This window comes from Excalfactoria chinensis, chromosome 1 (genome assembly GCF_039878825.1).
Source record: "Excalfactoria chinensis isolate bCotChi1 chromosome 1, bCotChi1.hap2, whole genome shotgun sequence".
In the NCBI taxonomy this organism is placed as follows: domain Eukaryota; kingdom Metazoa; phylum Chordata; class Aves; order Galliformes; family Phasianidae; genus Excalfactoria; species Excalfactoria chinensis.
Window position 1 is genome coordinate 12543957 of NC_092825.1, and position 18677 is coordinate 12562633.

An 18677-nucleotide genomic window follows, 5' to 3' on the forward strand; every position below is an offset into this window, starting at 1 on the left:
TTATAAGTAAACTAGTACATGGCTAATTTCTGTGCTCTGAGGATCCCTGAAGACATAACTGGCAAGGGTAAGCCTTAAAAACAAAGCATGTTGGTTCCAAATAGCAGTAACAGAACACAAAGACATCAGCCCTTTGCCCAGTACTGAGCTAGAACCAGACTGGCATGTTCATCCTGCGTGCCCGGGAGCTCAGATAAGAGAATAGCAATTGCACGCTTTTGATGTTTACACTCAGGCTAATGCATCCTAGAAACACCTCAAGTGCTTTGCTCTGCCTTCTCCTGTTCTGGAGCTGGCCTCAAACAGCAACCTTCTGAAAAGCTTTCTATCACAACCATGTAAAAGCTGTGTGTTCGCTTGAGCAAGGCTCAAAATCAGTGTGAATGGTGCACCTAAAAACTGCTGTGTTCTTAATAATCTGGATTTTTCTTGCAAAGCCAACATATGATTATGTGCCAAGTCAATCAAAATAACATACAGTGTATCACAAACTGAGAAATGTTAAAGGAAGACTGGCTTCTAGTTAGTGGCTGGAATACCTAGAAAAAAAGCCCTTAGCAATAGCAACACAAAGATCGATCTCAATAACCTCTTCCTTCCATCACTATAGGTGACAATAACAATCCAATATGTGTAAATTGAGGTCAAGGTAAACAATTCTGGAGCACACAGAAGGGCAAAAACATTCAGAAGAAAAAGTATCTGTATCCGCTATGATACGTAGAAATGGCATTAATAAGAAACTAGATTTCCTGTTATTCACTTAGGAAGATGGCCTTTCCCCTGTTCAAGTAACACTTTACGTGGGACAGCTTTATTTAGAAAAACAGAAAATAGATTATTTTATCTAAAATCATCAACAGACCCATGACTGGGCTCTGGGCAGCCTGGTCTAGAGGTTGGCAGCCCTGCCCATGGCAGGGGGACTGAAACTAGATGATCTTCGGGGTCCTTTTGAACCCAGGCCAGTCTATGATCCTATGACTTACCATAAGGACATTACCACTAGGATTTCATAACGAGAAAGAACGCTCTTAGCAATCCTAAAATGCTTTATCCTAAAAACTGCAAGTACACTATACCACCATACCAGTAATAAAATGCACGCTGCTTATACTTCTTTTGCATAATAGTCTGAAATGATGGACAGCGGGGAAAACAATTCTCCTTTTTATTTATTTCTCCACTGAAGAAAGAAAAATTACATGCACAACGTATTGTAACAGGTTCTGTTACTGCAAATGTAAATTACAGAACTGTATTTTCTCTATTGCAAAAGTCACGTGGTTAGTTTCACATCAAGAAATACCACCGCCATTTGTAGTATCTAATTAAGAATCCTTTTTCTTTCTTTTGCATTCAGGGAGGTACATCACACTGACACAGAAAAGAGATACTTGCTGTACTGAAGGTGAAAAGCCAAAGTGGAAATTTTCATTGCTCCAATAGACAATGCTGGTTTTAATAAACACCGTTTCAGAGCAGACTGATGTTATATATTTTAGAACTCAAAATTTGGATTTTAGAATTAAGTAAATGTACACATCTAACTTCTACCTTCGTTACACAAAAGAAACTGTGGCAACCACCCCTTTTTCAATTCTACAGAGGCATCTCTTGCATGACATTTCATATAACTCTGCCCCAAGGGAAGAAGTACTGCTTAAAATCAAAATGAGTATGAGAGTCTTATTAAGAAACTCAGCTCTCAGCTGCATTTTAAACTAAACCTTAATTTTGTCTCAGTGCTCAAAAATACTAAAAAAAAAAAAAAAAGTGGGGAGAAAAAATCCCAATCATAATATAAAAAAAAAAACTTTTTCATTATAGCATTCAGCTATAATACTTCTTGAAACAAAATGGTTTATTTTGCTGAGCACCACTGCAATAACTGAACTGTTCCATAACTAAGTTTTTAGAACACGCATGGCACCAGTTTTCTGATTGCATCTGGAAGGAGAACACGTTGTTCAAAACCTCCCCATCATGCCTAAGTAATGGCTGCTTCAAAGGTGGATTAACTTCAGATCCTACTTCCTCCTCCACACTTCTGACTGTGTCCTAAGGTTCAGGCTGCATAATGCTGAAGCCAACTTATTCCAGTGCCTCATCCCTCTCACTGCAAAGAATTTCTTCCTAATATATGATGAGAATTTCTCTTTTTGCAACTCATGTGCATTGCCTTTTGGTATATCTCTTGGTAACACGAAGTGCAGCAAGTACAGCAGGGTGCATCTCCAACCCATTCCCTTGCTAAGACACATCTCATCCCATGCCAAGAAACTGTCCACACCACTCTCCAGAAATCTCCACCAGAGCAGACACCAACGTGGTTTAAAGTCCCCACTGAGAACCAGGGCTTAACATGATAAGATTATGCCAGTTGTTCAAAGAAAGTGCTGTTTATCTTCTGAAATTGGCAGCCTATAACATATGCCACCCTTGCTTATTGGTCTCCCCTCTGACTCTGACCCACTTCACACTGAAGATTTAAGCACTTAGTCCGCTCCTTTGCACGCAGCTCAACCCCTCTTCCCTGTCCATCCTTTCTGAAGTTCTCTTTACCTGCTGATTGCTGCACTCCAGGCATTTGAGGTATCCTACCAACCCTCTGTGCTCTCAATGAGGTCATAACTGCAACTGTGATGGATTTCTAGCTCCAGCTGATTGTTTCCCATGCAGTATGCATTTGTATAAAGCCACTCAAGACAGGCCCCCAGTCTGACTATCTGAGGAAAAACGAAGAGCTTCCCATTTAATTCCATTCTTAAAGCAGCTCCTTGTTAACCCCACTTCTCACTGGGTTTTGGTTACCATCCCTGAAGATCCCACTTCAAAGTTCTCCTTTGGAAGGTTACAGGCAAAGTCACTGTGAAGCTGTGTTCAGAAGTTCTCACTTCCCTTCCAAAGGAGATTGTTTTTAGCTTGGATCCGTTCGGTGGCCTGGTTTACACTCTGTTTCTGCAAACAGCCATTGTAATGTACTTAAATCATAGCAGGGAGCTCCAAAAAGTGGTTTGTTGCAAAAGGCAGTGTACAAAGAAAGCACACTGCAAATTCCCATACTTTGGCCAACCTCCAGGACAATGGTGCAACCAAAGTGAAAACATTCCAAACAACAAAAATGACAATGCTTACGGGAAACCGTGGATATTTATAGACACATACTAATACAAATAGACACATTCCCATTCCACAGCAGACAGCTCTGTTCAGCTGGAGCACTGCATTAGCACAGCTTCTTATTTTGGGTATGTGAGCCACCTGGCTGTATAAAAATTAGCGGACCTACAATTTCAACTACTTACTAACATGTGCATCAGAGTATTCAGTTAATTCTGATTAAAAAGCTGATAGTCTGAGATTCATCAGATGACATACAATAAAGATTTCAAAGAAAATAACTACCTCAATAGACAGGTTATTAATACAACAGAGGTGATGTTGCTGAAAGACAATACAAATTACTTAAATGGCAATCTGAAAATATTTATGTATTGGTTAAGTATTAACTGCACATGGGTTAATAGAGTACTCAAAATCACAGAGATGCACATGATTTTTCCATGTGAGACAGTACTTCTCTTCAATTTGGTTTCCACAATACAGCAAGGGAATGCATTTTGAGAGAACATTTCCCTGTAAGTCGTCCTGTTTTCATCTGGTTGGGTCTCTGACTCTACAGGAACTTAAAAACAGGTAAATAACAATTTTCAAATAACAGTTTTTTCCTTTAGAACCAGCTCTGGATTTTTTTTCGGAGACAGATAAACTCATTAAGAAGCATAACATGCTGATGGCTTTGTTGACCAAAACTGCTATTGAATACAAATGATCTACGGATAAGACCCATTGTTCCAGGTTTTTAATTGCCAAAACAGTACTGAAAACATCCCTATCAGTGGGATACCTTGATAAAAATAATACAGAATGCAGAAATGCAGGCTACCCAGGAAGAGGATCCTATAAACCCCCCAGCTCCCTCGGATTACCAATAAAATTATATTACCATAGATAACAATTAGTAAGAATTAAGCTGAAACGTCACCCTTTTAACCTTCAAAATGTTAACAATGGTGGAAAAAACAAATTAAAACATCAGCAAATCTTACCTGTCGAATTATACTTTTTACACAGCGGATGGGAAGGCCTTGATAATTGGACTTGATTATCCACTTTAGGAGATGGTGTCCAAGTACTTCAAAGACCATACAAACATCTGGGACTTAATTAAGGACAATTTCCAAACAAACTTGTTAATAAGATGAACCACAAATGTTTGTTTGCTTCTTGGCTAAAGCAATCATCACCGTGTAATCACAGTTACCCCTTAACTGACCAAAAAACAGCTACTACATTTCAGTAATAGAGAAACAGGAAAAAAGAACCATGCCCAAACAGACCAATTTAAAATAAGACATTTTAACAGTGCAATTCATGTCCTTTATTTGTAAAGGTAAAAACAGTGTTAGGGTGAGTAATTAAATAGCTAAATAAGTAATTGATTTTTGTTTTCTTTGAAATAATTCAAAGTACTGATTTGTCCTATCATCTCTAATTTCTAATAAATTTTAAAAGACAGAAGGTTTTAACAACAGCAGACTACAGCTACAGTGATTTAGAAAAAAAACTATTATGAACATCTTTCTGAATAGACTCAGTTGGGAAACACTTGAAAATAAAAACTGAAGTAGTAAGAGAATAGATCTATTACTTCATGCAGTTTTAACTGCAAAGAATAGGAGCAATAGCCAAAGAACTCAGGAACAAAAGAAAAAGCAATATGCAAAAACACCAGAAAGTTTAATTTGACAAAGAATCTTTCCAATAGCAGGTAATCAGTGAAGTGTACTGAAGAGAGCAAGATGTAGATACTTTCAGTGATTTGTGGTTCAGAGACCTCCTGAGTTAGAAATTCTACTTTTCATCCAAGTAGACTATTTTCTTATTGAGAAAACATTCTAATATTCCAATTAATAGTACATAGCAAGAAATTGTATACTACACCAACTTAATCTCCAGGTACATATGCTCTGGGAATAACCTTAATATCGCTGGAAACCAAGAAGAATGTTAAAATCTTAACTACGCAGTACTAAAACTTCACACAGAGTAATGCAATATAAATGACAGGAAATGAATGAATTGATGGTTATTTCAGGAAAATCTCAGTGGATGCAAATCAGATCCTCTCTGTCTCAGAGACCATTCACAGGGGAGCACAGCGTTAGGGGAGAATTCTTACTTGACTTTGATCAAAGTTTTAATACCAAGTATCTTGCTGTTGTCACAGCATCACTGTCTTCAGTAAAAATGATACATACGTTGTCTATGGGTCTACCATTCGCATTCTTCTCAAGCACGTACCCATGTGAATAAAGCTATGTGAAGTTTTATAATCCACATCCTTAAACTGGAATTAGACTGAAAGATAAGATGTCTCAAGACTGGTCAAAACACTTTGAGAATAACTGTACTACTCTGATTGCTGCTACCTGCTCAGCTTGGCTGATGCTCCTCAACTCCCATATTAGGAGAGACCATGAACAGGCTACTCAAAATGTTATAAAACTCTGTTCAGTTCAGAAGAAGAAACAGCCTTATTTACTTTACCATCCAAGTATCCAACAAACAGAAGTCACTAGTACAGCACATGGTCATCAGAGAGGAGGAACACAGCACATTAGATCGACAGGGCTTATCAATTTAGCCCATGCAGTGAATTTGTAAAGTTACAGGAAGACAGCAACACTTATTCCAGAAAGGCAAGACATTGCAGCATTAAGAAATGAAATTTAGGACACCTGCCCACAGTCCTTCAGACCACTGATGCAGCAGACTCTCCAGTGCAGATTTCTGCCATTCCTTGCAGATACTAGAGTGCCACACCTTGTCATTAAATGGAATGGTAAGGGATGCTGGGAATTGAGTAACTGAGAGGCAAGGAAGGACAGGATACAGAGAAAGAAGATGCAAGGAGGAATGGCAGAGGCAGGCAGAGAGAAAGAGCTACAGAAGGAGTGACATCTACCTGAGAAAGACTGCAGCATTTTGCCATGAGGACTCTTGATAAACCCAAGGCACGCTCAGTACTGGGGAGGAAAGTGGGATGGCAGAAAGACATGCAGAAGACTCAACATTTACCATAGGTATGTTAAAATGTGATTGTTGTCTGATTTGTTGTCATGACCTGAAGAATGTTAACTGTGAGCCTGTGTCTCCATAAAGACAACAGCGAGGAAAACTGTGCACTCGTTATCAGGAATCCAGCCTTGTGAGCTCTGAGATCATTCCACAACATCAAGCACCTGATGTATGAGTGCGTCCAAAAAGCCCTCCAGAAAAAAGAAACCCAAAGCTCACACTGTACACACATCCCTTATGAAACATTCTTTGAAGCAAAGTCTGGGGAATGTTTAAGAGAAGGAAACTTAGTAGAATAGTGAAAACAAGAGAGAACGAATGTAACATTTATCTGCTTTAAGTACTTAAAACTGTTATTTCTTGACTAAATCTTGACTAAAATCTTGCCTGCAACTATCTATTTATCTACAGACAAATACAGGATTATTTAGAAATCTGATGAGGCTTACAGACTAGTTAAAACAAGTGACAGAACTCTGGTACCAACACAGAGCACTGCTGGGTGTACCTCAAATGCTTTCATGTAAGCAGCATTAAGGCACTATGGCATTTAATTAGTGCTGCTTATTCCTTAAAGATAAATTTATTACATTTACAGAATCATAGAATTAATGTAATACATGATCATTTCCTTCTTTACTTCCTCACTTGTCTCTACAAACAGTTGTTTCATTATGCCATTATCAGAACCTCTTATTAAAAAATGCTCAATCGTTTATTAAGGTTCTAATAAACATCTACACTGACTGAAAACATTAAAGTGCCCACGTTCAGAAATCGTTATTTCCTGAATAAAACATACATAATTGTAGCACTTTTAAAACTTACAAGTAGCTAAAAGAAATTATAAGTCTAGTGTAGCATATGTTGTTAAAATCCACATGTATATAAATACGTCTTACAGCTCCTAGGAGAAGGGTGATTGTTTCCAGACATACAGCCCAGGCCAATGGCTCTGCATATTCACAGCCCTGTGCCACACTGTTCTTGACAAGCTTCCCTGTTTGGAATCTCCACTGCATTTTGTGGTGTTGGCCACCTAAAGGATTCACCCACCTTTCCTTCGTCTTTCTTTGACTTTTGAAGGCATTCTGTAAGCAACAATCAAACATCTATGACACATACATTTTAATTTACAGTCAAAGAACAGATATTTAGTGATTTTCCCAAGGGATGCCAGAAACAACACAGCATGAAATATTGCCTGTCTCTCAGCCTGTTCATCCCAATAACACTAACATAGCTCTAAAATAGCCTTTGTTTTTTTTTTTCTGTTTTTTTTTTTTTTATTATTAATGGAATCCAGTAGCAGCAGAATGTTAAAAATAGTTACCTGCTCCCTTCCAAAAGGACCTGCACCAAAGATATTTTTACCCTACAAGACCAAAAGGACTTAATCAAATAGCCAACAGAACCAAATCATGATCAAAGTCACACTACTCAGAATGCACAAATTGTTCATGAGACAACTGATAACAGAAGATACTTGCTATCATATTTGCACTGCTGATTACTATACCTTTCTCTCCCCGTAATTAAAACATTTGCCTTCCATATAAACCAACTTCTGAACTGCCAGAATTTTCAGCACAAAGGTAAAACTGAAATAGAATAAATCACTATCAGTTGTCTGATTTTAATCTGCTGATGCAAAGTTACCTCAGTCTTTATTTTACACCTAAACAGTCTCCTTAGGCTTTGTCAACATAAATGCTATAGTTGGATACGCTTTCAAAACACTATTATTAACAAAATTTACTCTTCATAATCTACAGAAATAGCTTTTACCTTTAACATGTGTATCTCATCTATAATTTAAGAATGTTACCAAGAAACTACTCCATTAAGCCAATAAAAATTATTTCTACACTTAGGTATAAATACATTTTCTTATTCCCCACTTCATATTACTGTTTTACAATGAGAACAGCGAGTCAAAATCTCTAATTTCTAAAAATAACTTCAATTAGTTTCCACCAGAACAGTTGTCTTAAGAGCTGAAGTGCTTTGGTGACATTATTTTTTTAGTGAACACAGATAATAGAGAAATTTATGCAGTACTTCTCAGGAAGCATTTCAGCTCAACTAGGGTTCTTAGCCCCATTGTATTAACAAGTTTCTTGGCCACATGTCATTTATAAACAAGTTGAAATGACTGCAAGCAACCATATAGTTTATTTTAATTCACGGTAATTTGATGATAAAATCTACAAAAAACGCAGATTACACTGGTTTCACTGACATTTAAGCATCTTTCTAGCATGGTAGCTAACCAATGAAGCAACCAAAATGAGAGGAACCATCTACCCTTATGTTGATGTTTCTGCACTACAGTTTTAAACTAAGACAACCTAAAAATAGCCAGAACAAAGAGCTTACTTATCTCCACAGATTACTTTAACAGAAGGTGCAATGTTTTCAAAAGGATACGTATCCCATTCATTCCAGAAATTTTGAAGTCATCGATTAGTTGTACAACCATATCTTTGTTGGGATCATTAGGGTCGCTTTCACGAACCTAAACCAAGAGTGTGAACACAGACATTTCAGGAAACAACTGACATGAGAGCGGTAAGTAATTTCCCCTCTGTCCAAAGTTAATATTTTGGAGCTTTAAGAGCCACAGTTACATAACAAATAAGCTATTTAGGAAAAAAAATAAATTAAACAGTATATCCTACTACATTCTTTACTGTTATTTGTTATTACTGTTATGGCTGGTACTGAAAACTACATGAGTGATACGTACACATTTGAGTAACTTTATTTCATCCAAGGCTGTCTCTGTGTAGTGCTGGGCACTTTTTACGACTTTCATTGCAACAAATCTTTTTCCCCTAGAAAATAATGAAACCAAAAACATTATCAACAAGTGCTCTAAGCTAAAAGAGACATTTTGAAGGCTTGGAGATTTTAAGTACCATATTTCATTAGCTAATGTATTCTGCTGGAATACCATAAAGCTGAAACTACACGAAAAAGCAGCTTCTTGTGACATTCTGTTAACTGTCTTATTAAATATTTTATTTCCCTAAAGATAATGTATTTAAAAGAGGTATCATAGTAATGATATTTTTTCCTTAAAGATGCAACAGAAATAAAAATCTTATCTTACTCTCACATGTTTAAGACTACACATAAATTCAATAAGCAAAGCTAATCTGTCAAATAAAAGTTACACATTCCTGAGAAGATTTATAAACCACAGCCTTAACCAAGAGCAAAATAATAATGCAGACACTTTTCTGCAGAAAAAGACTGCATACATTTACATAACTTTATCAAGTGCCTTCCTCCTTCCCCCCACCCAAAAAAAAACAACAAAAAAGTTACTGTAAACAAGATCAAGTGCGTGTAGATAAGTAGTTCACTTACTGCATATCCCAGCATAGCCAGACCGTAGAGAAGTGCCCCCATCCTAGCTTTCTAATAACATGATACCGGCCATTGAAGAGATCGCCGATTTTCACTGGATGATAGCCACCTTTCATGAAAAAACAAGCAGAAGAAGATTAGTCAGGAAACAAACAATGCTTCTCAGTTTTTCATTTAAATCTTGCAGAAAATGATTTTCCTTGTAGTATAGTTTTTCCTTTTCAAATTGTCCTGTACTATATATAGGAAATCTAAAAAAGAAACATTAATGTTAAAAACTCTGCCTTACTTGGCCTGGAGGGAAAATACTCATGCCCTGTACACACTATAGAGTTTATTGGCCCTTCTCCTTTATGGCTTTCATTTGTGGAAACATTACCATCTGTTCTGTGTTTCCCCAGGCCTATCTTCTACTTCACAAAGAGTACAGAAAAGATCTACATTATTTCTTTATCATATTTGAATTTTCTCCAGCCAACATATTCTTGGATGATTGCAAAATCTCAACAGAGACTGTTCTAATTCCCACTTGCTCTCTACTAAATAAAAGTGGCAATAAAATACTTCACCAGAAAATATTAAGAACAATGTCAAATTTATCGACGCTCTTCTGCTTAGATCCTGAGCCACAGCAGCAGTGCATCTTTGCAAGTCTGAGGCTTTTACAGTGATGAAGCAGAGGGAGCAGGCAGCTGCAGGCTTCACCCAAGACCACATTTTAACCCATCTGCAGGCCAACCACTCAACCACACCACCGAAGTCCCAGCTGATGCCCCGAGCCCTGCTGTCAGAAAGGCCAACCCCACAGCTAGAACTCAGGTTTCAACACAGTGTGACGTGGCTGTAAGAGGTAGAGGTGATGTCCACAGCTCCACTGTGGGGCTTTTTCATATCCTTTCTATTTTAAGATGCATTCTTAAGCATGGGAAAGAGAACTGATCACACAAGATTATTATTTGGACCTAACACACTAATAAATGTTCACAATTCTGACTAGTCTGCTAAAAATAATGCAGCTACAACTCTCCAGGATGTTGCCCATCTGCCAAGCGTCAAGGAATTATCTCTTTGGCTCCTTCTGGTCTTTCAGAATGTCACGCTCAACTGGCCTTTGGCAGAACCCTTCACTACTGATTATTCCATTTCAAATTAGGAAAAGACTACTTCCCCTAAGTTGTTGTATTTGTTTTGAGATCTCCCAAAAACCTTGCCAGCACTGGAGCCCAGCACAAACAACCATGTCAATTTATTACCTAATTCCTCGGATTTAGTACAGGGAGTGGGCTCTTATCCCCTTATCTGTGGAACAGCAGCATCAAATCTAAAAATATTTATATCCTTTCTTTGCTAGTAGCATCTTTTGCCTTGACAGAAGTTCAGGTGTTTATCGGTGAGCTTCTCACAAAGCCTTCCAGAGCAGATTAATACATTTAATACAATTAGATGATAGAATTATAAAGCTCAGATAATATATTGCTGATAATGAAATAACATTAAAAACAAAAGCGCTAAAAAATTTAAATTTCTACTTGGCCATCCCTGCAGAAACAGCTGAGGATAAAAACATTTCAAAATTTGGATGAATATAATTATATTAAAACAGTTACCAACTGGTTTAATACAAACAAACAAAAAAAAATACTATTATTTGACAAATTCTTTCCATAAAACTCTACCCGGGATGATCAAATAATAGATGTGAAAGTCCGGCGAGCAAGTCCATTATTCTACCTTTTTATTACTGAAAAGGTTTACATCTGTTAAACACACCAAGTCTGCTGATCTCACAGCAAGGATTGTGTAAAAAGCTTTCACACACAATTCAGTATCACAGCATTTTCTCTTCTGATTTTTGTCCTGCATATATCACTGCAAGAAAACAGTGACAAAGTGTGAAGCTTTATCCTCTGCTTAAAAGTGCACAACCCCTAGATTTAACACCTCTCCATGGTTTGCAATACAGATTTTAAATTAAACAATACAAAAGTTTCTGAGGTGTTCTATAATCTGCTTATTGGTTATTGTTACTGGTAATGTAACAGTGGTCCTATTCAATCATTCCTTAACATAATTATATGAACTCAGGAGACTATGCTGATACAGGTTGGCTTAGCAATAGAAATCAATAAATTAGTTTAAGGACCAACACATTAGTTTGGTAAAAGCCATCAATGAGTGCTAGCTCTAAAACTTCGCAGTTTAGCTTTGCTTGGTATGTGAACAGCCCTTATTTTCTTAATGATCCGGCTTCACAGAAGTACTGAACTCACAGCAGAGTACTTTTATCTTTGCATCCACCAGGTGCAAGGACTTTTTCTTGAATTTCACATAAATTGTTTGGCACTGTAGTGCACCAAGATACAAAATTGCTTACTATGATGTAACAAGCAACAGAAATTTGCCAAGTGGGGAAAAACAGCTAAAGGTCAGTCAAAAGTCACTGTGATGAAGCTGAAGGAGAAAAAGGGGGGGAAGCAGGTGGTCGTATAAGCAGTGAACGTGAGTATATATTAATGAGCTCCTGGACAAGAATGAATACGTATGCCAATGTATCACATACATATGTTTTAACTATCTAAATGTAGAACTTGAACTCCAGGAGCTTGTGCTTGATTTATTGAATCTGGTACGTATTGTGAGGAATAAAGGAATGTCAGATTTCCAACAAGACACTGGAGTTAGAGATTTAGTTAGTTTTTTTCTTCCCAAATTTCAGATGACCATGGGAACACAACATCACTTACGCAGCCCTTTGTATGGCAAGAAAGGTATAAGAAGGCCTTTAGGCACATAAAACAAAGGCTAGAAGTGACTTTTAAACTAAACAATTTCCTTTTTTGACCAAGTAACAGCATTAACACTCAGCAATGAAGAACCTACTACGTGTGCACAGGTTGTGAGCAATCAGGTAACAACACAGTTAAGTGCATTTTAAAACCCAGTGTAATCCTATGAGAAATGCAATTACTTAAGTTCTTCATGATACGGAACTTATTTCCAAATACAAACAACCAGAAGGCATAATTAGAAGTTTGAGAGAAATGATGTATTTTTGTAAAAACAACACAGGCATTTGAAAGTATACAATGTGTAAGTGGTACTACTGGTAATGTAACAAAAAATCTGTTGTGCTATTCACTACAGCACACAAAAAAAAGTCTCTCACACAGCTAGCTAGCTACAAGCACTCAAGAAAGAGGGTCAGAAAAAATGAGATCATTATTCCTAAATGTCTCCTGAATGTATTGGTAATTGTAGCTGGCTAGTTCTATGTTTGTATAGGGAATTATTCCCTTTGTGAACTGGATGAATGGGAGACATCTCCAGGGGGCAAAGAAGATGATCAGAGAAGCAAAGAATTCCGATTACATCCATGACATAACAAACTCTTAAAAAAATCTCCAAGTGTTTCAGGGCTGCATTGTCTGAGTTACCCCTTGAAAAATCACGTAGTTGGAGTTTTGATATTTCCACTTCTCAAAACAAATAAACATTTAAAAAGCATTTAATCTAAATTCAAAGTCATCAATAGCAGTCATTTCTCAGATTTTAACAGGCTCTGGAGGAAGGTCCAGGGGAACAAAGGTTAGGCTCCTTTACACAAACGGCTGTTAGTTCTCTCTTCCACACCAGGTGATAATTCAAACTAATCCAATTTCCTGGTGAAAAATACCATTATGACTGGGAACTACTTACTAACCAGCATTTAACGTGGTGAAGATGAGAGCTCAGCTCATAGAAAAATATTCTTAAAAAAAATATATATATATTATATATAGACTATATATATATAGTATATATAGACTGGGGTTGAGAATAGATGAAGTGTGCTCTGCATCTCACTCAAAAATCCTGGGAGATTCCTACTTTGGAGATCAAATTAGAAAGAAAAGAGAGATTTCAGTAAACTATGATGGTTTCCAAATATTTACTTCTTACTTCATAAACATTACCCAGGACAGTAAAACATACTCAAATGAATAAAACATATTTCAAAGAAATTTGGAAATAATACTTCTAAAAGCCATCCCTGCGATTCTTTACTAAAAAACTTCTTTGGTCCTCAGATAAATTAAACAAAGTCTGTATGGTTCCAGATCTTCCCAGTCCAGCCATTCCATTCAGATTCTTACACAACACAGTGGCCTTTCCTACAGTTCAGCCTTAGCAACGTTTAAAAAAAGGAAGCATTCTGATCAGAAGTTACAGTTAGAGAAAGCAGGCACTGGAGCAGCAAAAATGCTGTTCTCGCAGAACCAAATGATTATGACATCAGGGTGAGCCACAGCTTGAACCATCTTAAATGTACTTCCATCAGTTCAGAATTTCAAGATTACGGGAATGCAGAATAACCTCCCAGTGCATGGAAGCTCCCTTTATTTTAAGAAGAAATGGACAAGTATTCTTAACATGACATGTACTTCACTGACAACCGAGTGGAGTTACAGAGACTCCAGAACAGGTGACTTACAAGCAAACTATAAATCTAGATTTGTTTCTTTCTTTTTTGTGATCCAGCCACTCCAGATGGTGATATTTTGCAAAAGATAATGGAACACAGAGAACAATGGATTGTCTGAAATTAAATGCAGTCCTTACTTCAGGGAAGAATTAAGCAGGGCCAAGAAATGCTTAATCTCAAGTAGATACAGATGTTTACCAGTAAGCAGATGTTTAAACATCAAATCCATCCTTACTCACTGATGGAAGATGTTACAGATACCAAGAGTTATCATAAGGAATAAGCATGTTGTAAGAGAAAATTTAATACAAACATGTTTTCCCTATGAGTTTTCCTTTTCTCTGCTGCAGACTTCAAAATCTAGTTTGAGTTTACCATTTGGTTTTCACTATTGGAATTCATAACCCATTTCAACACTTGAAATATCACATATTAATATAAGTTCTTACACTGAGATGAAAATGTCACTTCCAATTATTCGATATGGAAAAACAGAACAGCTTATTCCAAGCTGGGAAAAAGGATTCCTAAAATGGCACATCTGCAGGCTTATAGAGAACCTTCAGGGATAAGACAGCATCATATCTGATACCAAATTTTTCTTGATTTGAGGAACGTGGAATAACAGATTAAGTCAATGTATGTCAGTGTCTTTTGGCTGTACTAAAAGATTAATTCAAGGCAGTAAGTAATTTTTGACAGATCTCTTATCTGTGATGATTCTTGAATACAATGTACATTTTGCCCTAACGGGAACAGGCTTGGAGCATTAGGGGTCACACTATACCAAATTAATATACAACGCTATTGTACTGCAGTCCTGTTCTTATGCAAAAAGTTATCTGCATTTGCCTGTTACTCTTATGGTAAAATCTGTATCAATAATGATGTAAGTAACTACAAAAGCTAAAGAAATCAGAAACTAAAATAAAAACACAGAGAACATTAAACACTGCTGAGGTCTGCAAAAACAATGTACAAAAAGAAGCAGATATCATATGCTGGTGCAGGTATGAGAAAGAGAAGATACAGATTCCAATATATGCTTAGTTGATGTCAAACGCATGAAGGTATTTTAGAGTACACAGAGGGGATGTTTGTTTGAGTTAGGATAGGTGTTTCTCTTACAATCAATATCAATCAGGGAAAGTTTATTCTTACAACTACAACGGACATATAGTATTTATGTATCTTTTAATTGCAAAATGCATGCATAAGCTATGGCTAAGTGAAAAAGCTGAGCTGAAGACAGCTGTGCAAATAGCTGTTCACAACTTCTGTGTAAGTTCCATAAACAATGACCGGGTCCTTAAAAACCTCCCCAGAACCTGTTTGAAAATGTGCATGATGGCCACTACCCCAACGGACAGCACATTACTGCACCCACCTTTACAATAATCCGCGGGATCCTCCTGCTCCTCATCGTCAGACCCGAGGATCTCCTCCTCTGGCTCTGGCGGGGTGGGCTCTGGCAGGGGTGGAGGTGGGGGCGGCGGCGGGGGCGGAGGTGCTGAGGGAACTTTCTGCTGAGGCTCTGGCCTGGAGTGAAAGAGAAGATGCTTAGTGAAGGGTCAGGTCAGCAGGTAGCTTGGTCGTCCAGAGGAGAGGGAAAACACCTTGGAAAATCTCATGTCCTCACTGGTATCTTTACCATCATCTTGTGATGACCCAGGAAGGCACCTGATTGCAACAAAAGCAAGTTTCCAGTGAATTTGGACTTATTCACTAGAATTGCTTGCAGAAGACACAGACAGCATAAGAATCATGAATGTTGGATCAGAGTCACATTTACTCTTTTCTAGTGACTCCACCACCTCCCTGGGCAGCCTGCTCCTGATAGGGACCAGAATTCTGAATTCCTGGTGAGCAACTGAGACGTGAGACCAATGTTCTTAGCATGACTGAAAAAAGTATTTTTAAAAAGACACCAAGAAAACCAAGTTATTTCAAATCTCTTTCCTGCTAGCTGAATGAGAAAAAGATATCATTAATACCTACTAAGAAGCCATTTTCTAATGTTGCCAAAATAAACCAGGCAACTTAATACTTTTCCTTATCTGTAGCTGCTGTCAGGACTATGAAAAGCTGTATCAGTAAACAAGATGCTAAAAACTGCTGTTAGTAAAAAAGAGAAAAATTAATCTTCTGATGTAGCTCAAGAGCACACACACACACAGCACTCTTGTGCATCTGCTAAATGGAAAAAAACGAACAACTAAAGGACACAACCAGATCAACACCAACCAAGAAGCAGTTTTCTAGCTGTCTTTCATCTACAGTTCTAAAAAAAAGCAAACAGGAAAATGAAAGTTACAGAATCACAGAATCACAGAATTGTAGGGGTTGGAAGGGACCTCTAGAGATCATCGAGTCCAACCCCCCTGCCAAAGCAGGCTCCCTACACCACGTCGCACAGGTAGGCGTCCAGGCGGGTCTTGAATATCTCCAGAGAAGGAGACTCCACCACCTCCCTGGGCAGCCTGTTCCAGTGCTCCGTCACCCTCACTGTAAGGAAGTTCTTGCGCACATTCGTGTGGAACTTCCTATGCTGAAGTTTCAGCCCATTTCCCCTAGTCCTGTCCCCACGCACTACTGAAAACAGACCAGCCTCGCCACTATGGCTCCCACACTTCAGGTATTTATAAACCTGGATCAAGTCCCCTCTCAGCCTTCTTTTCTCAAGGCTAAACAGACCCAGTTCCCTAAGTCTCTCCTCATAGGGGAGATGATCCAGGCCCTTCAGTCTGTTACTAATAGCATTTCATATCCAATTATGTTTATGGTATTTCTACGTCTACTAAGTACTCACATTTCTAAATGTGGTACACGTAAAAATGAAATCCAGAGTTGCAGAATACTTGTCAAACAGTCAAGAAAACCTTATCCGACATCTCAGGTACTGATACTGGGTTATTTTGATACTCCATGAAAAAGAACAAACATGTACTTGCGAAACATCTTAAAGTATTTGTGCCACCATGAGCTGCTACAATTTGTATATAAATTCATCCCTCAGATCTAAGCTGTCTCAAAAAAAAACCACCAAAACTAATTAACAGCACTTTATCATTCAAATAACCACAACTGAGAACAACCCTTGCAGTTTGTTAATTTCTAATCTCCTAAAACTTTGAATCAAGTACTTCCTTGATCACAAACAGAAAACGTATTTACGTCCATCCACACTCCTCTATTCATTCTTCTCATCATTGCCCACCACTACTTTTTTTTTCCTTTTACACACTGCAATTGTTCAAGAAAGAGCATTTGGAGGAGAAGAGTACACAGTTGGTCAGAAATAAATTCCACTGGCAACACGCACCGCCTGCACAGCAGCTGCTATTATGCTTTTGCTTTAAAGGACATTACTGGAAGTTGCATGCGTACCAAATTTATCTGCCTGATATTTCTTTTAGAAAATAACATTCTTCTATTATTTCAGTAAATAGTCAGATTTTAAAAAGAGCACTTGGAACTAATTTATTAATGAAATACAATGGTTATACAAGTCAATACGTTATGGTGAGAAACCTCCTCAAGGTACATAAATATGTTTAATTGTTAGCCGTGTAAAGTTTAGGACAGAATGGAAACAAGCGAAGGAACCCATTCATAAGATAAAGAATGAACATACTTCCATGTGCTCCTGCTTCCATAAATTCTACCTTTTTTTGCCTTTATCATTCCTCTTCTGTTCTTCCTAACAGGTGTCTCTATATTGTATGATGGGAGTAAAACAAACGGACATAGAGAAAAGGAGGTGCAGCACATCCTCAGACCACCATTCACCTCCCTACACCTTAGACTAATGCATTTCCACCAGTCTGGTCTCAAGAGGTCAGCAAACCAATCGTCCACATTGGCAGAGAGCTTTCATCCTCTTAAAAACAAATCTGTGAAAGGCTCTGCTCTACAAACCTTGAAACCCCATTTAATGGACACAACATCATTTTGGATACCCTGATCACATGTCATATAAAGTACTGAAATATTAGAAATAAAAAAGAAGTTAAATAAAATGCAGTAAAACTGCCTGCATAATGTAAGCATTATGTACCTCAAACACAGTCCAATGCTTGGATAAACAGTTTTGGATGGTACCATCATTTTACCTCACTCAGATCACATTTTATTAATTTGGTCACATAAAATGACACAAATGCAGCAAAATCAGTACCTGGAGGGTAGGCTGAGGAATGTGGTGCAGGTAGTAATTCAAAAAACTGACTGAAACTGCACTGATTTTGTTCTTTAAGCAAACAACTACCAGATCTACTTATTTACACAACAAAAATAACGCTTTAAAGAGAACTGGAAGCATTACACATTTTGTCACTCATGTTGAAATAACTGTCAAGGAATACCAAGAATTTCCCTCCAAGAGATGAGAGGAAGGAATTTATTTCTAGGGAAACCAATTTAGCAAAACAGAGATGCTTCTGCATCTTTCTCAAGCTACTGTATCTGATTTGGGTTTGAAAAGGTTACTTTTTCCTGTCTACAATCCGTGCTGCACTTGGTATCCTAGAATTCAGGAGCATTTTCCTATTTTCCTTTGCATACACCAGGAAGGAAGGACATAACTTTATTTCCTTCTGGGGTGATTTATGGTTTTATCTGCAAGTAACAAAACACTGATTTAAACTGAGAACAATCTTTGTGCTTTTAGCTTTGTTTTTACCTTTTAAAGCAATTA

General features: G+C 37.6%; 1 protein-coding gene across 7 annotated transcripts in view; it reads right to left on the reverse strand.

Moving 5' to 3' along the window:
* Window positions 1-18677, reverse strand: part of SRPK2 (SRSF protein kinase 2) — a 135243-nt gene that overhangs the window by 28021 nt on the left and 88545 nt on the right. For all 7 annotated transcript variants that reach the window (XM_072327236.1, XM_072327226.1, XM_072327229.1 and 4 more), the window contains 5 exons: window positions 15369-15520; window positions 9520-9628; window positions 8894-8981; window positions 8575-8662; window positions 4113-4219 (listed from right to left, as the gene is read on the reverse strand). In XM_072327236.1, coding sequence (XP_072183337.1) covers window positions 4113-4219; window positions 8575-8662; window positions 8894-8981; window positions 9520-9628; window positions 15369-15520 — 544 coding nt within the window. The remainder of the gene's footprint in view (window positions 1-4112; window positions 4220-8574; window positions 8663-8893; window positions 8982-9519; window positions 9629-15368; window positions 15521-18677) is intronic.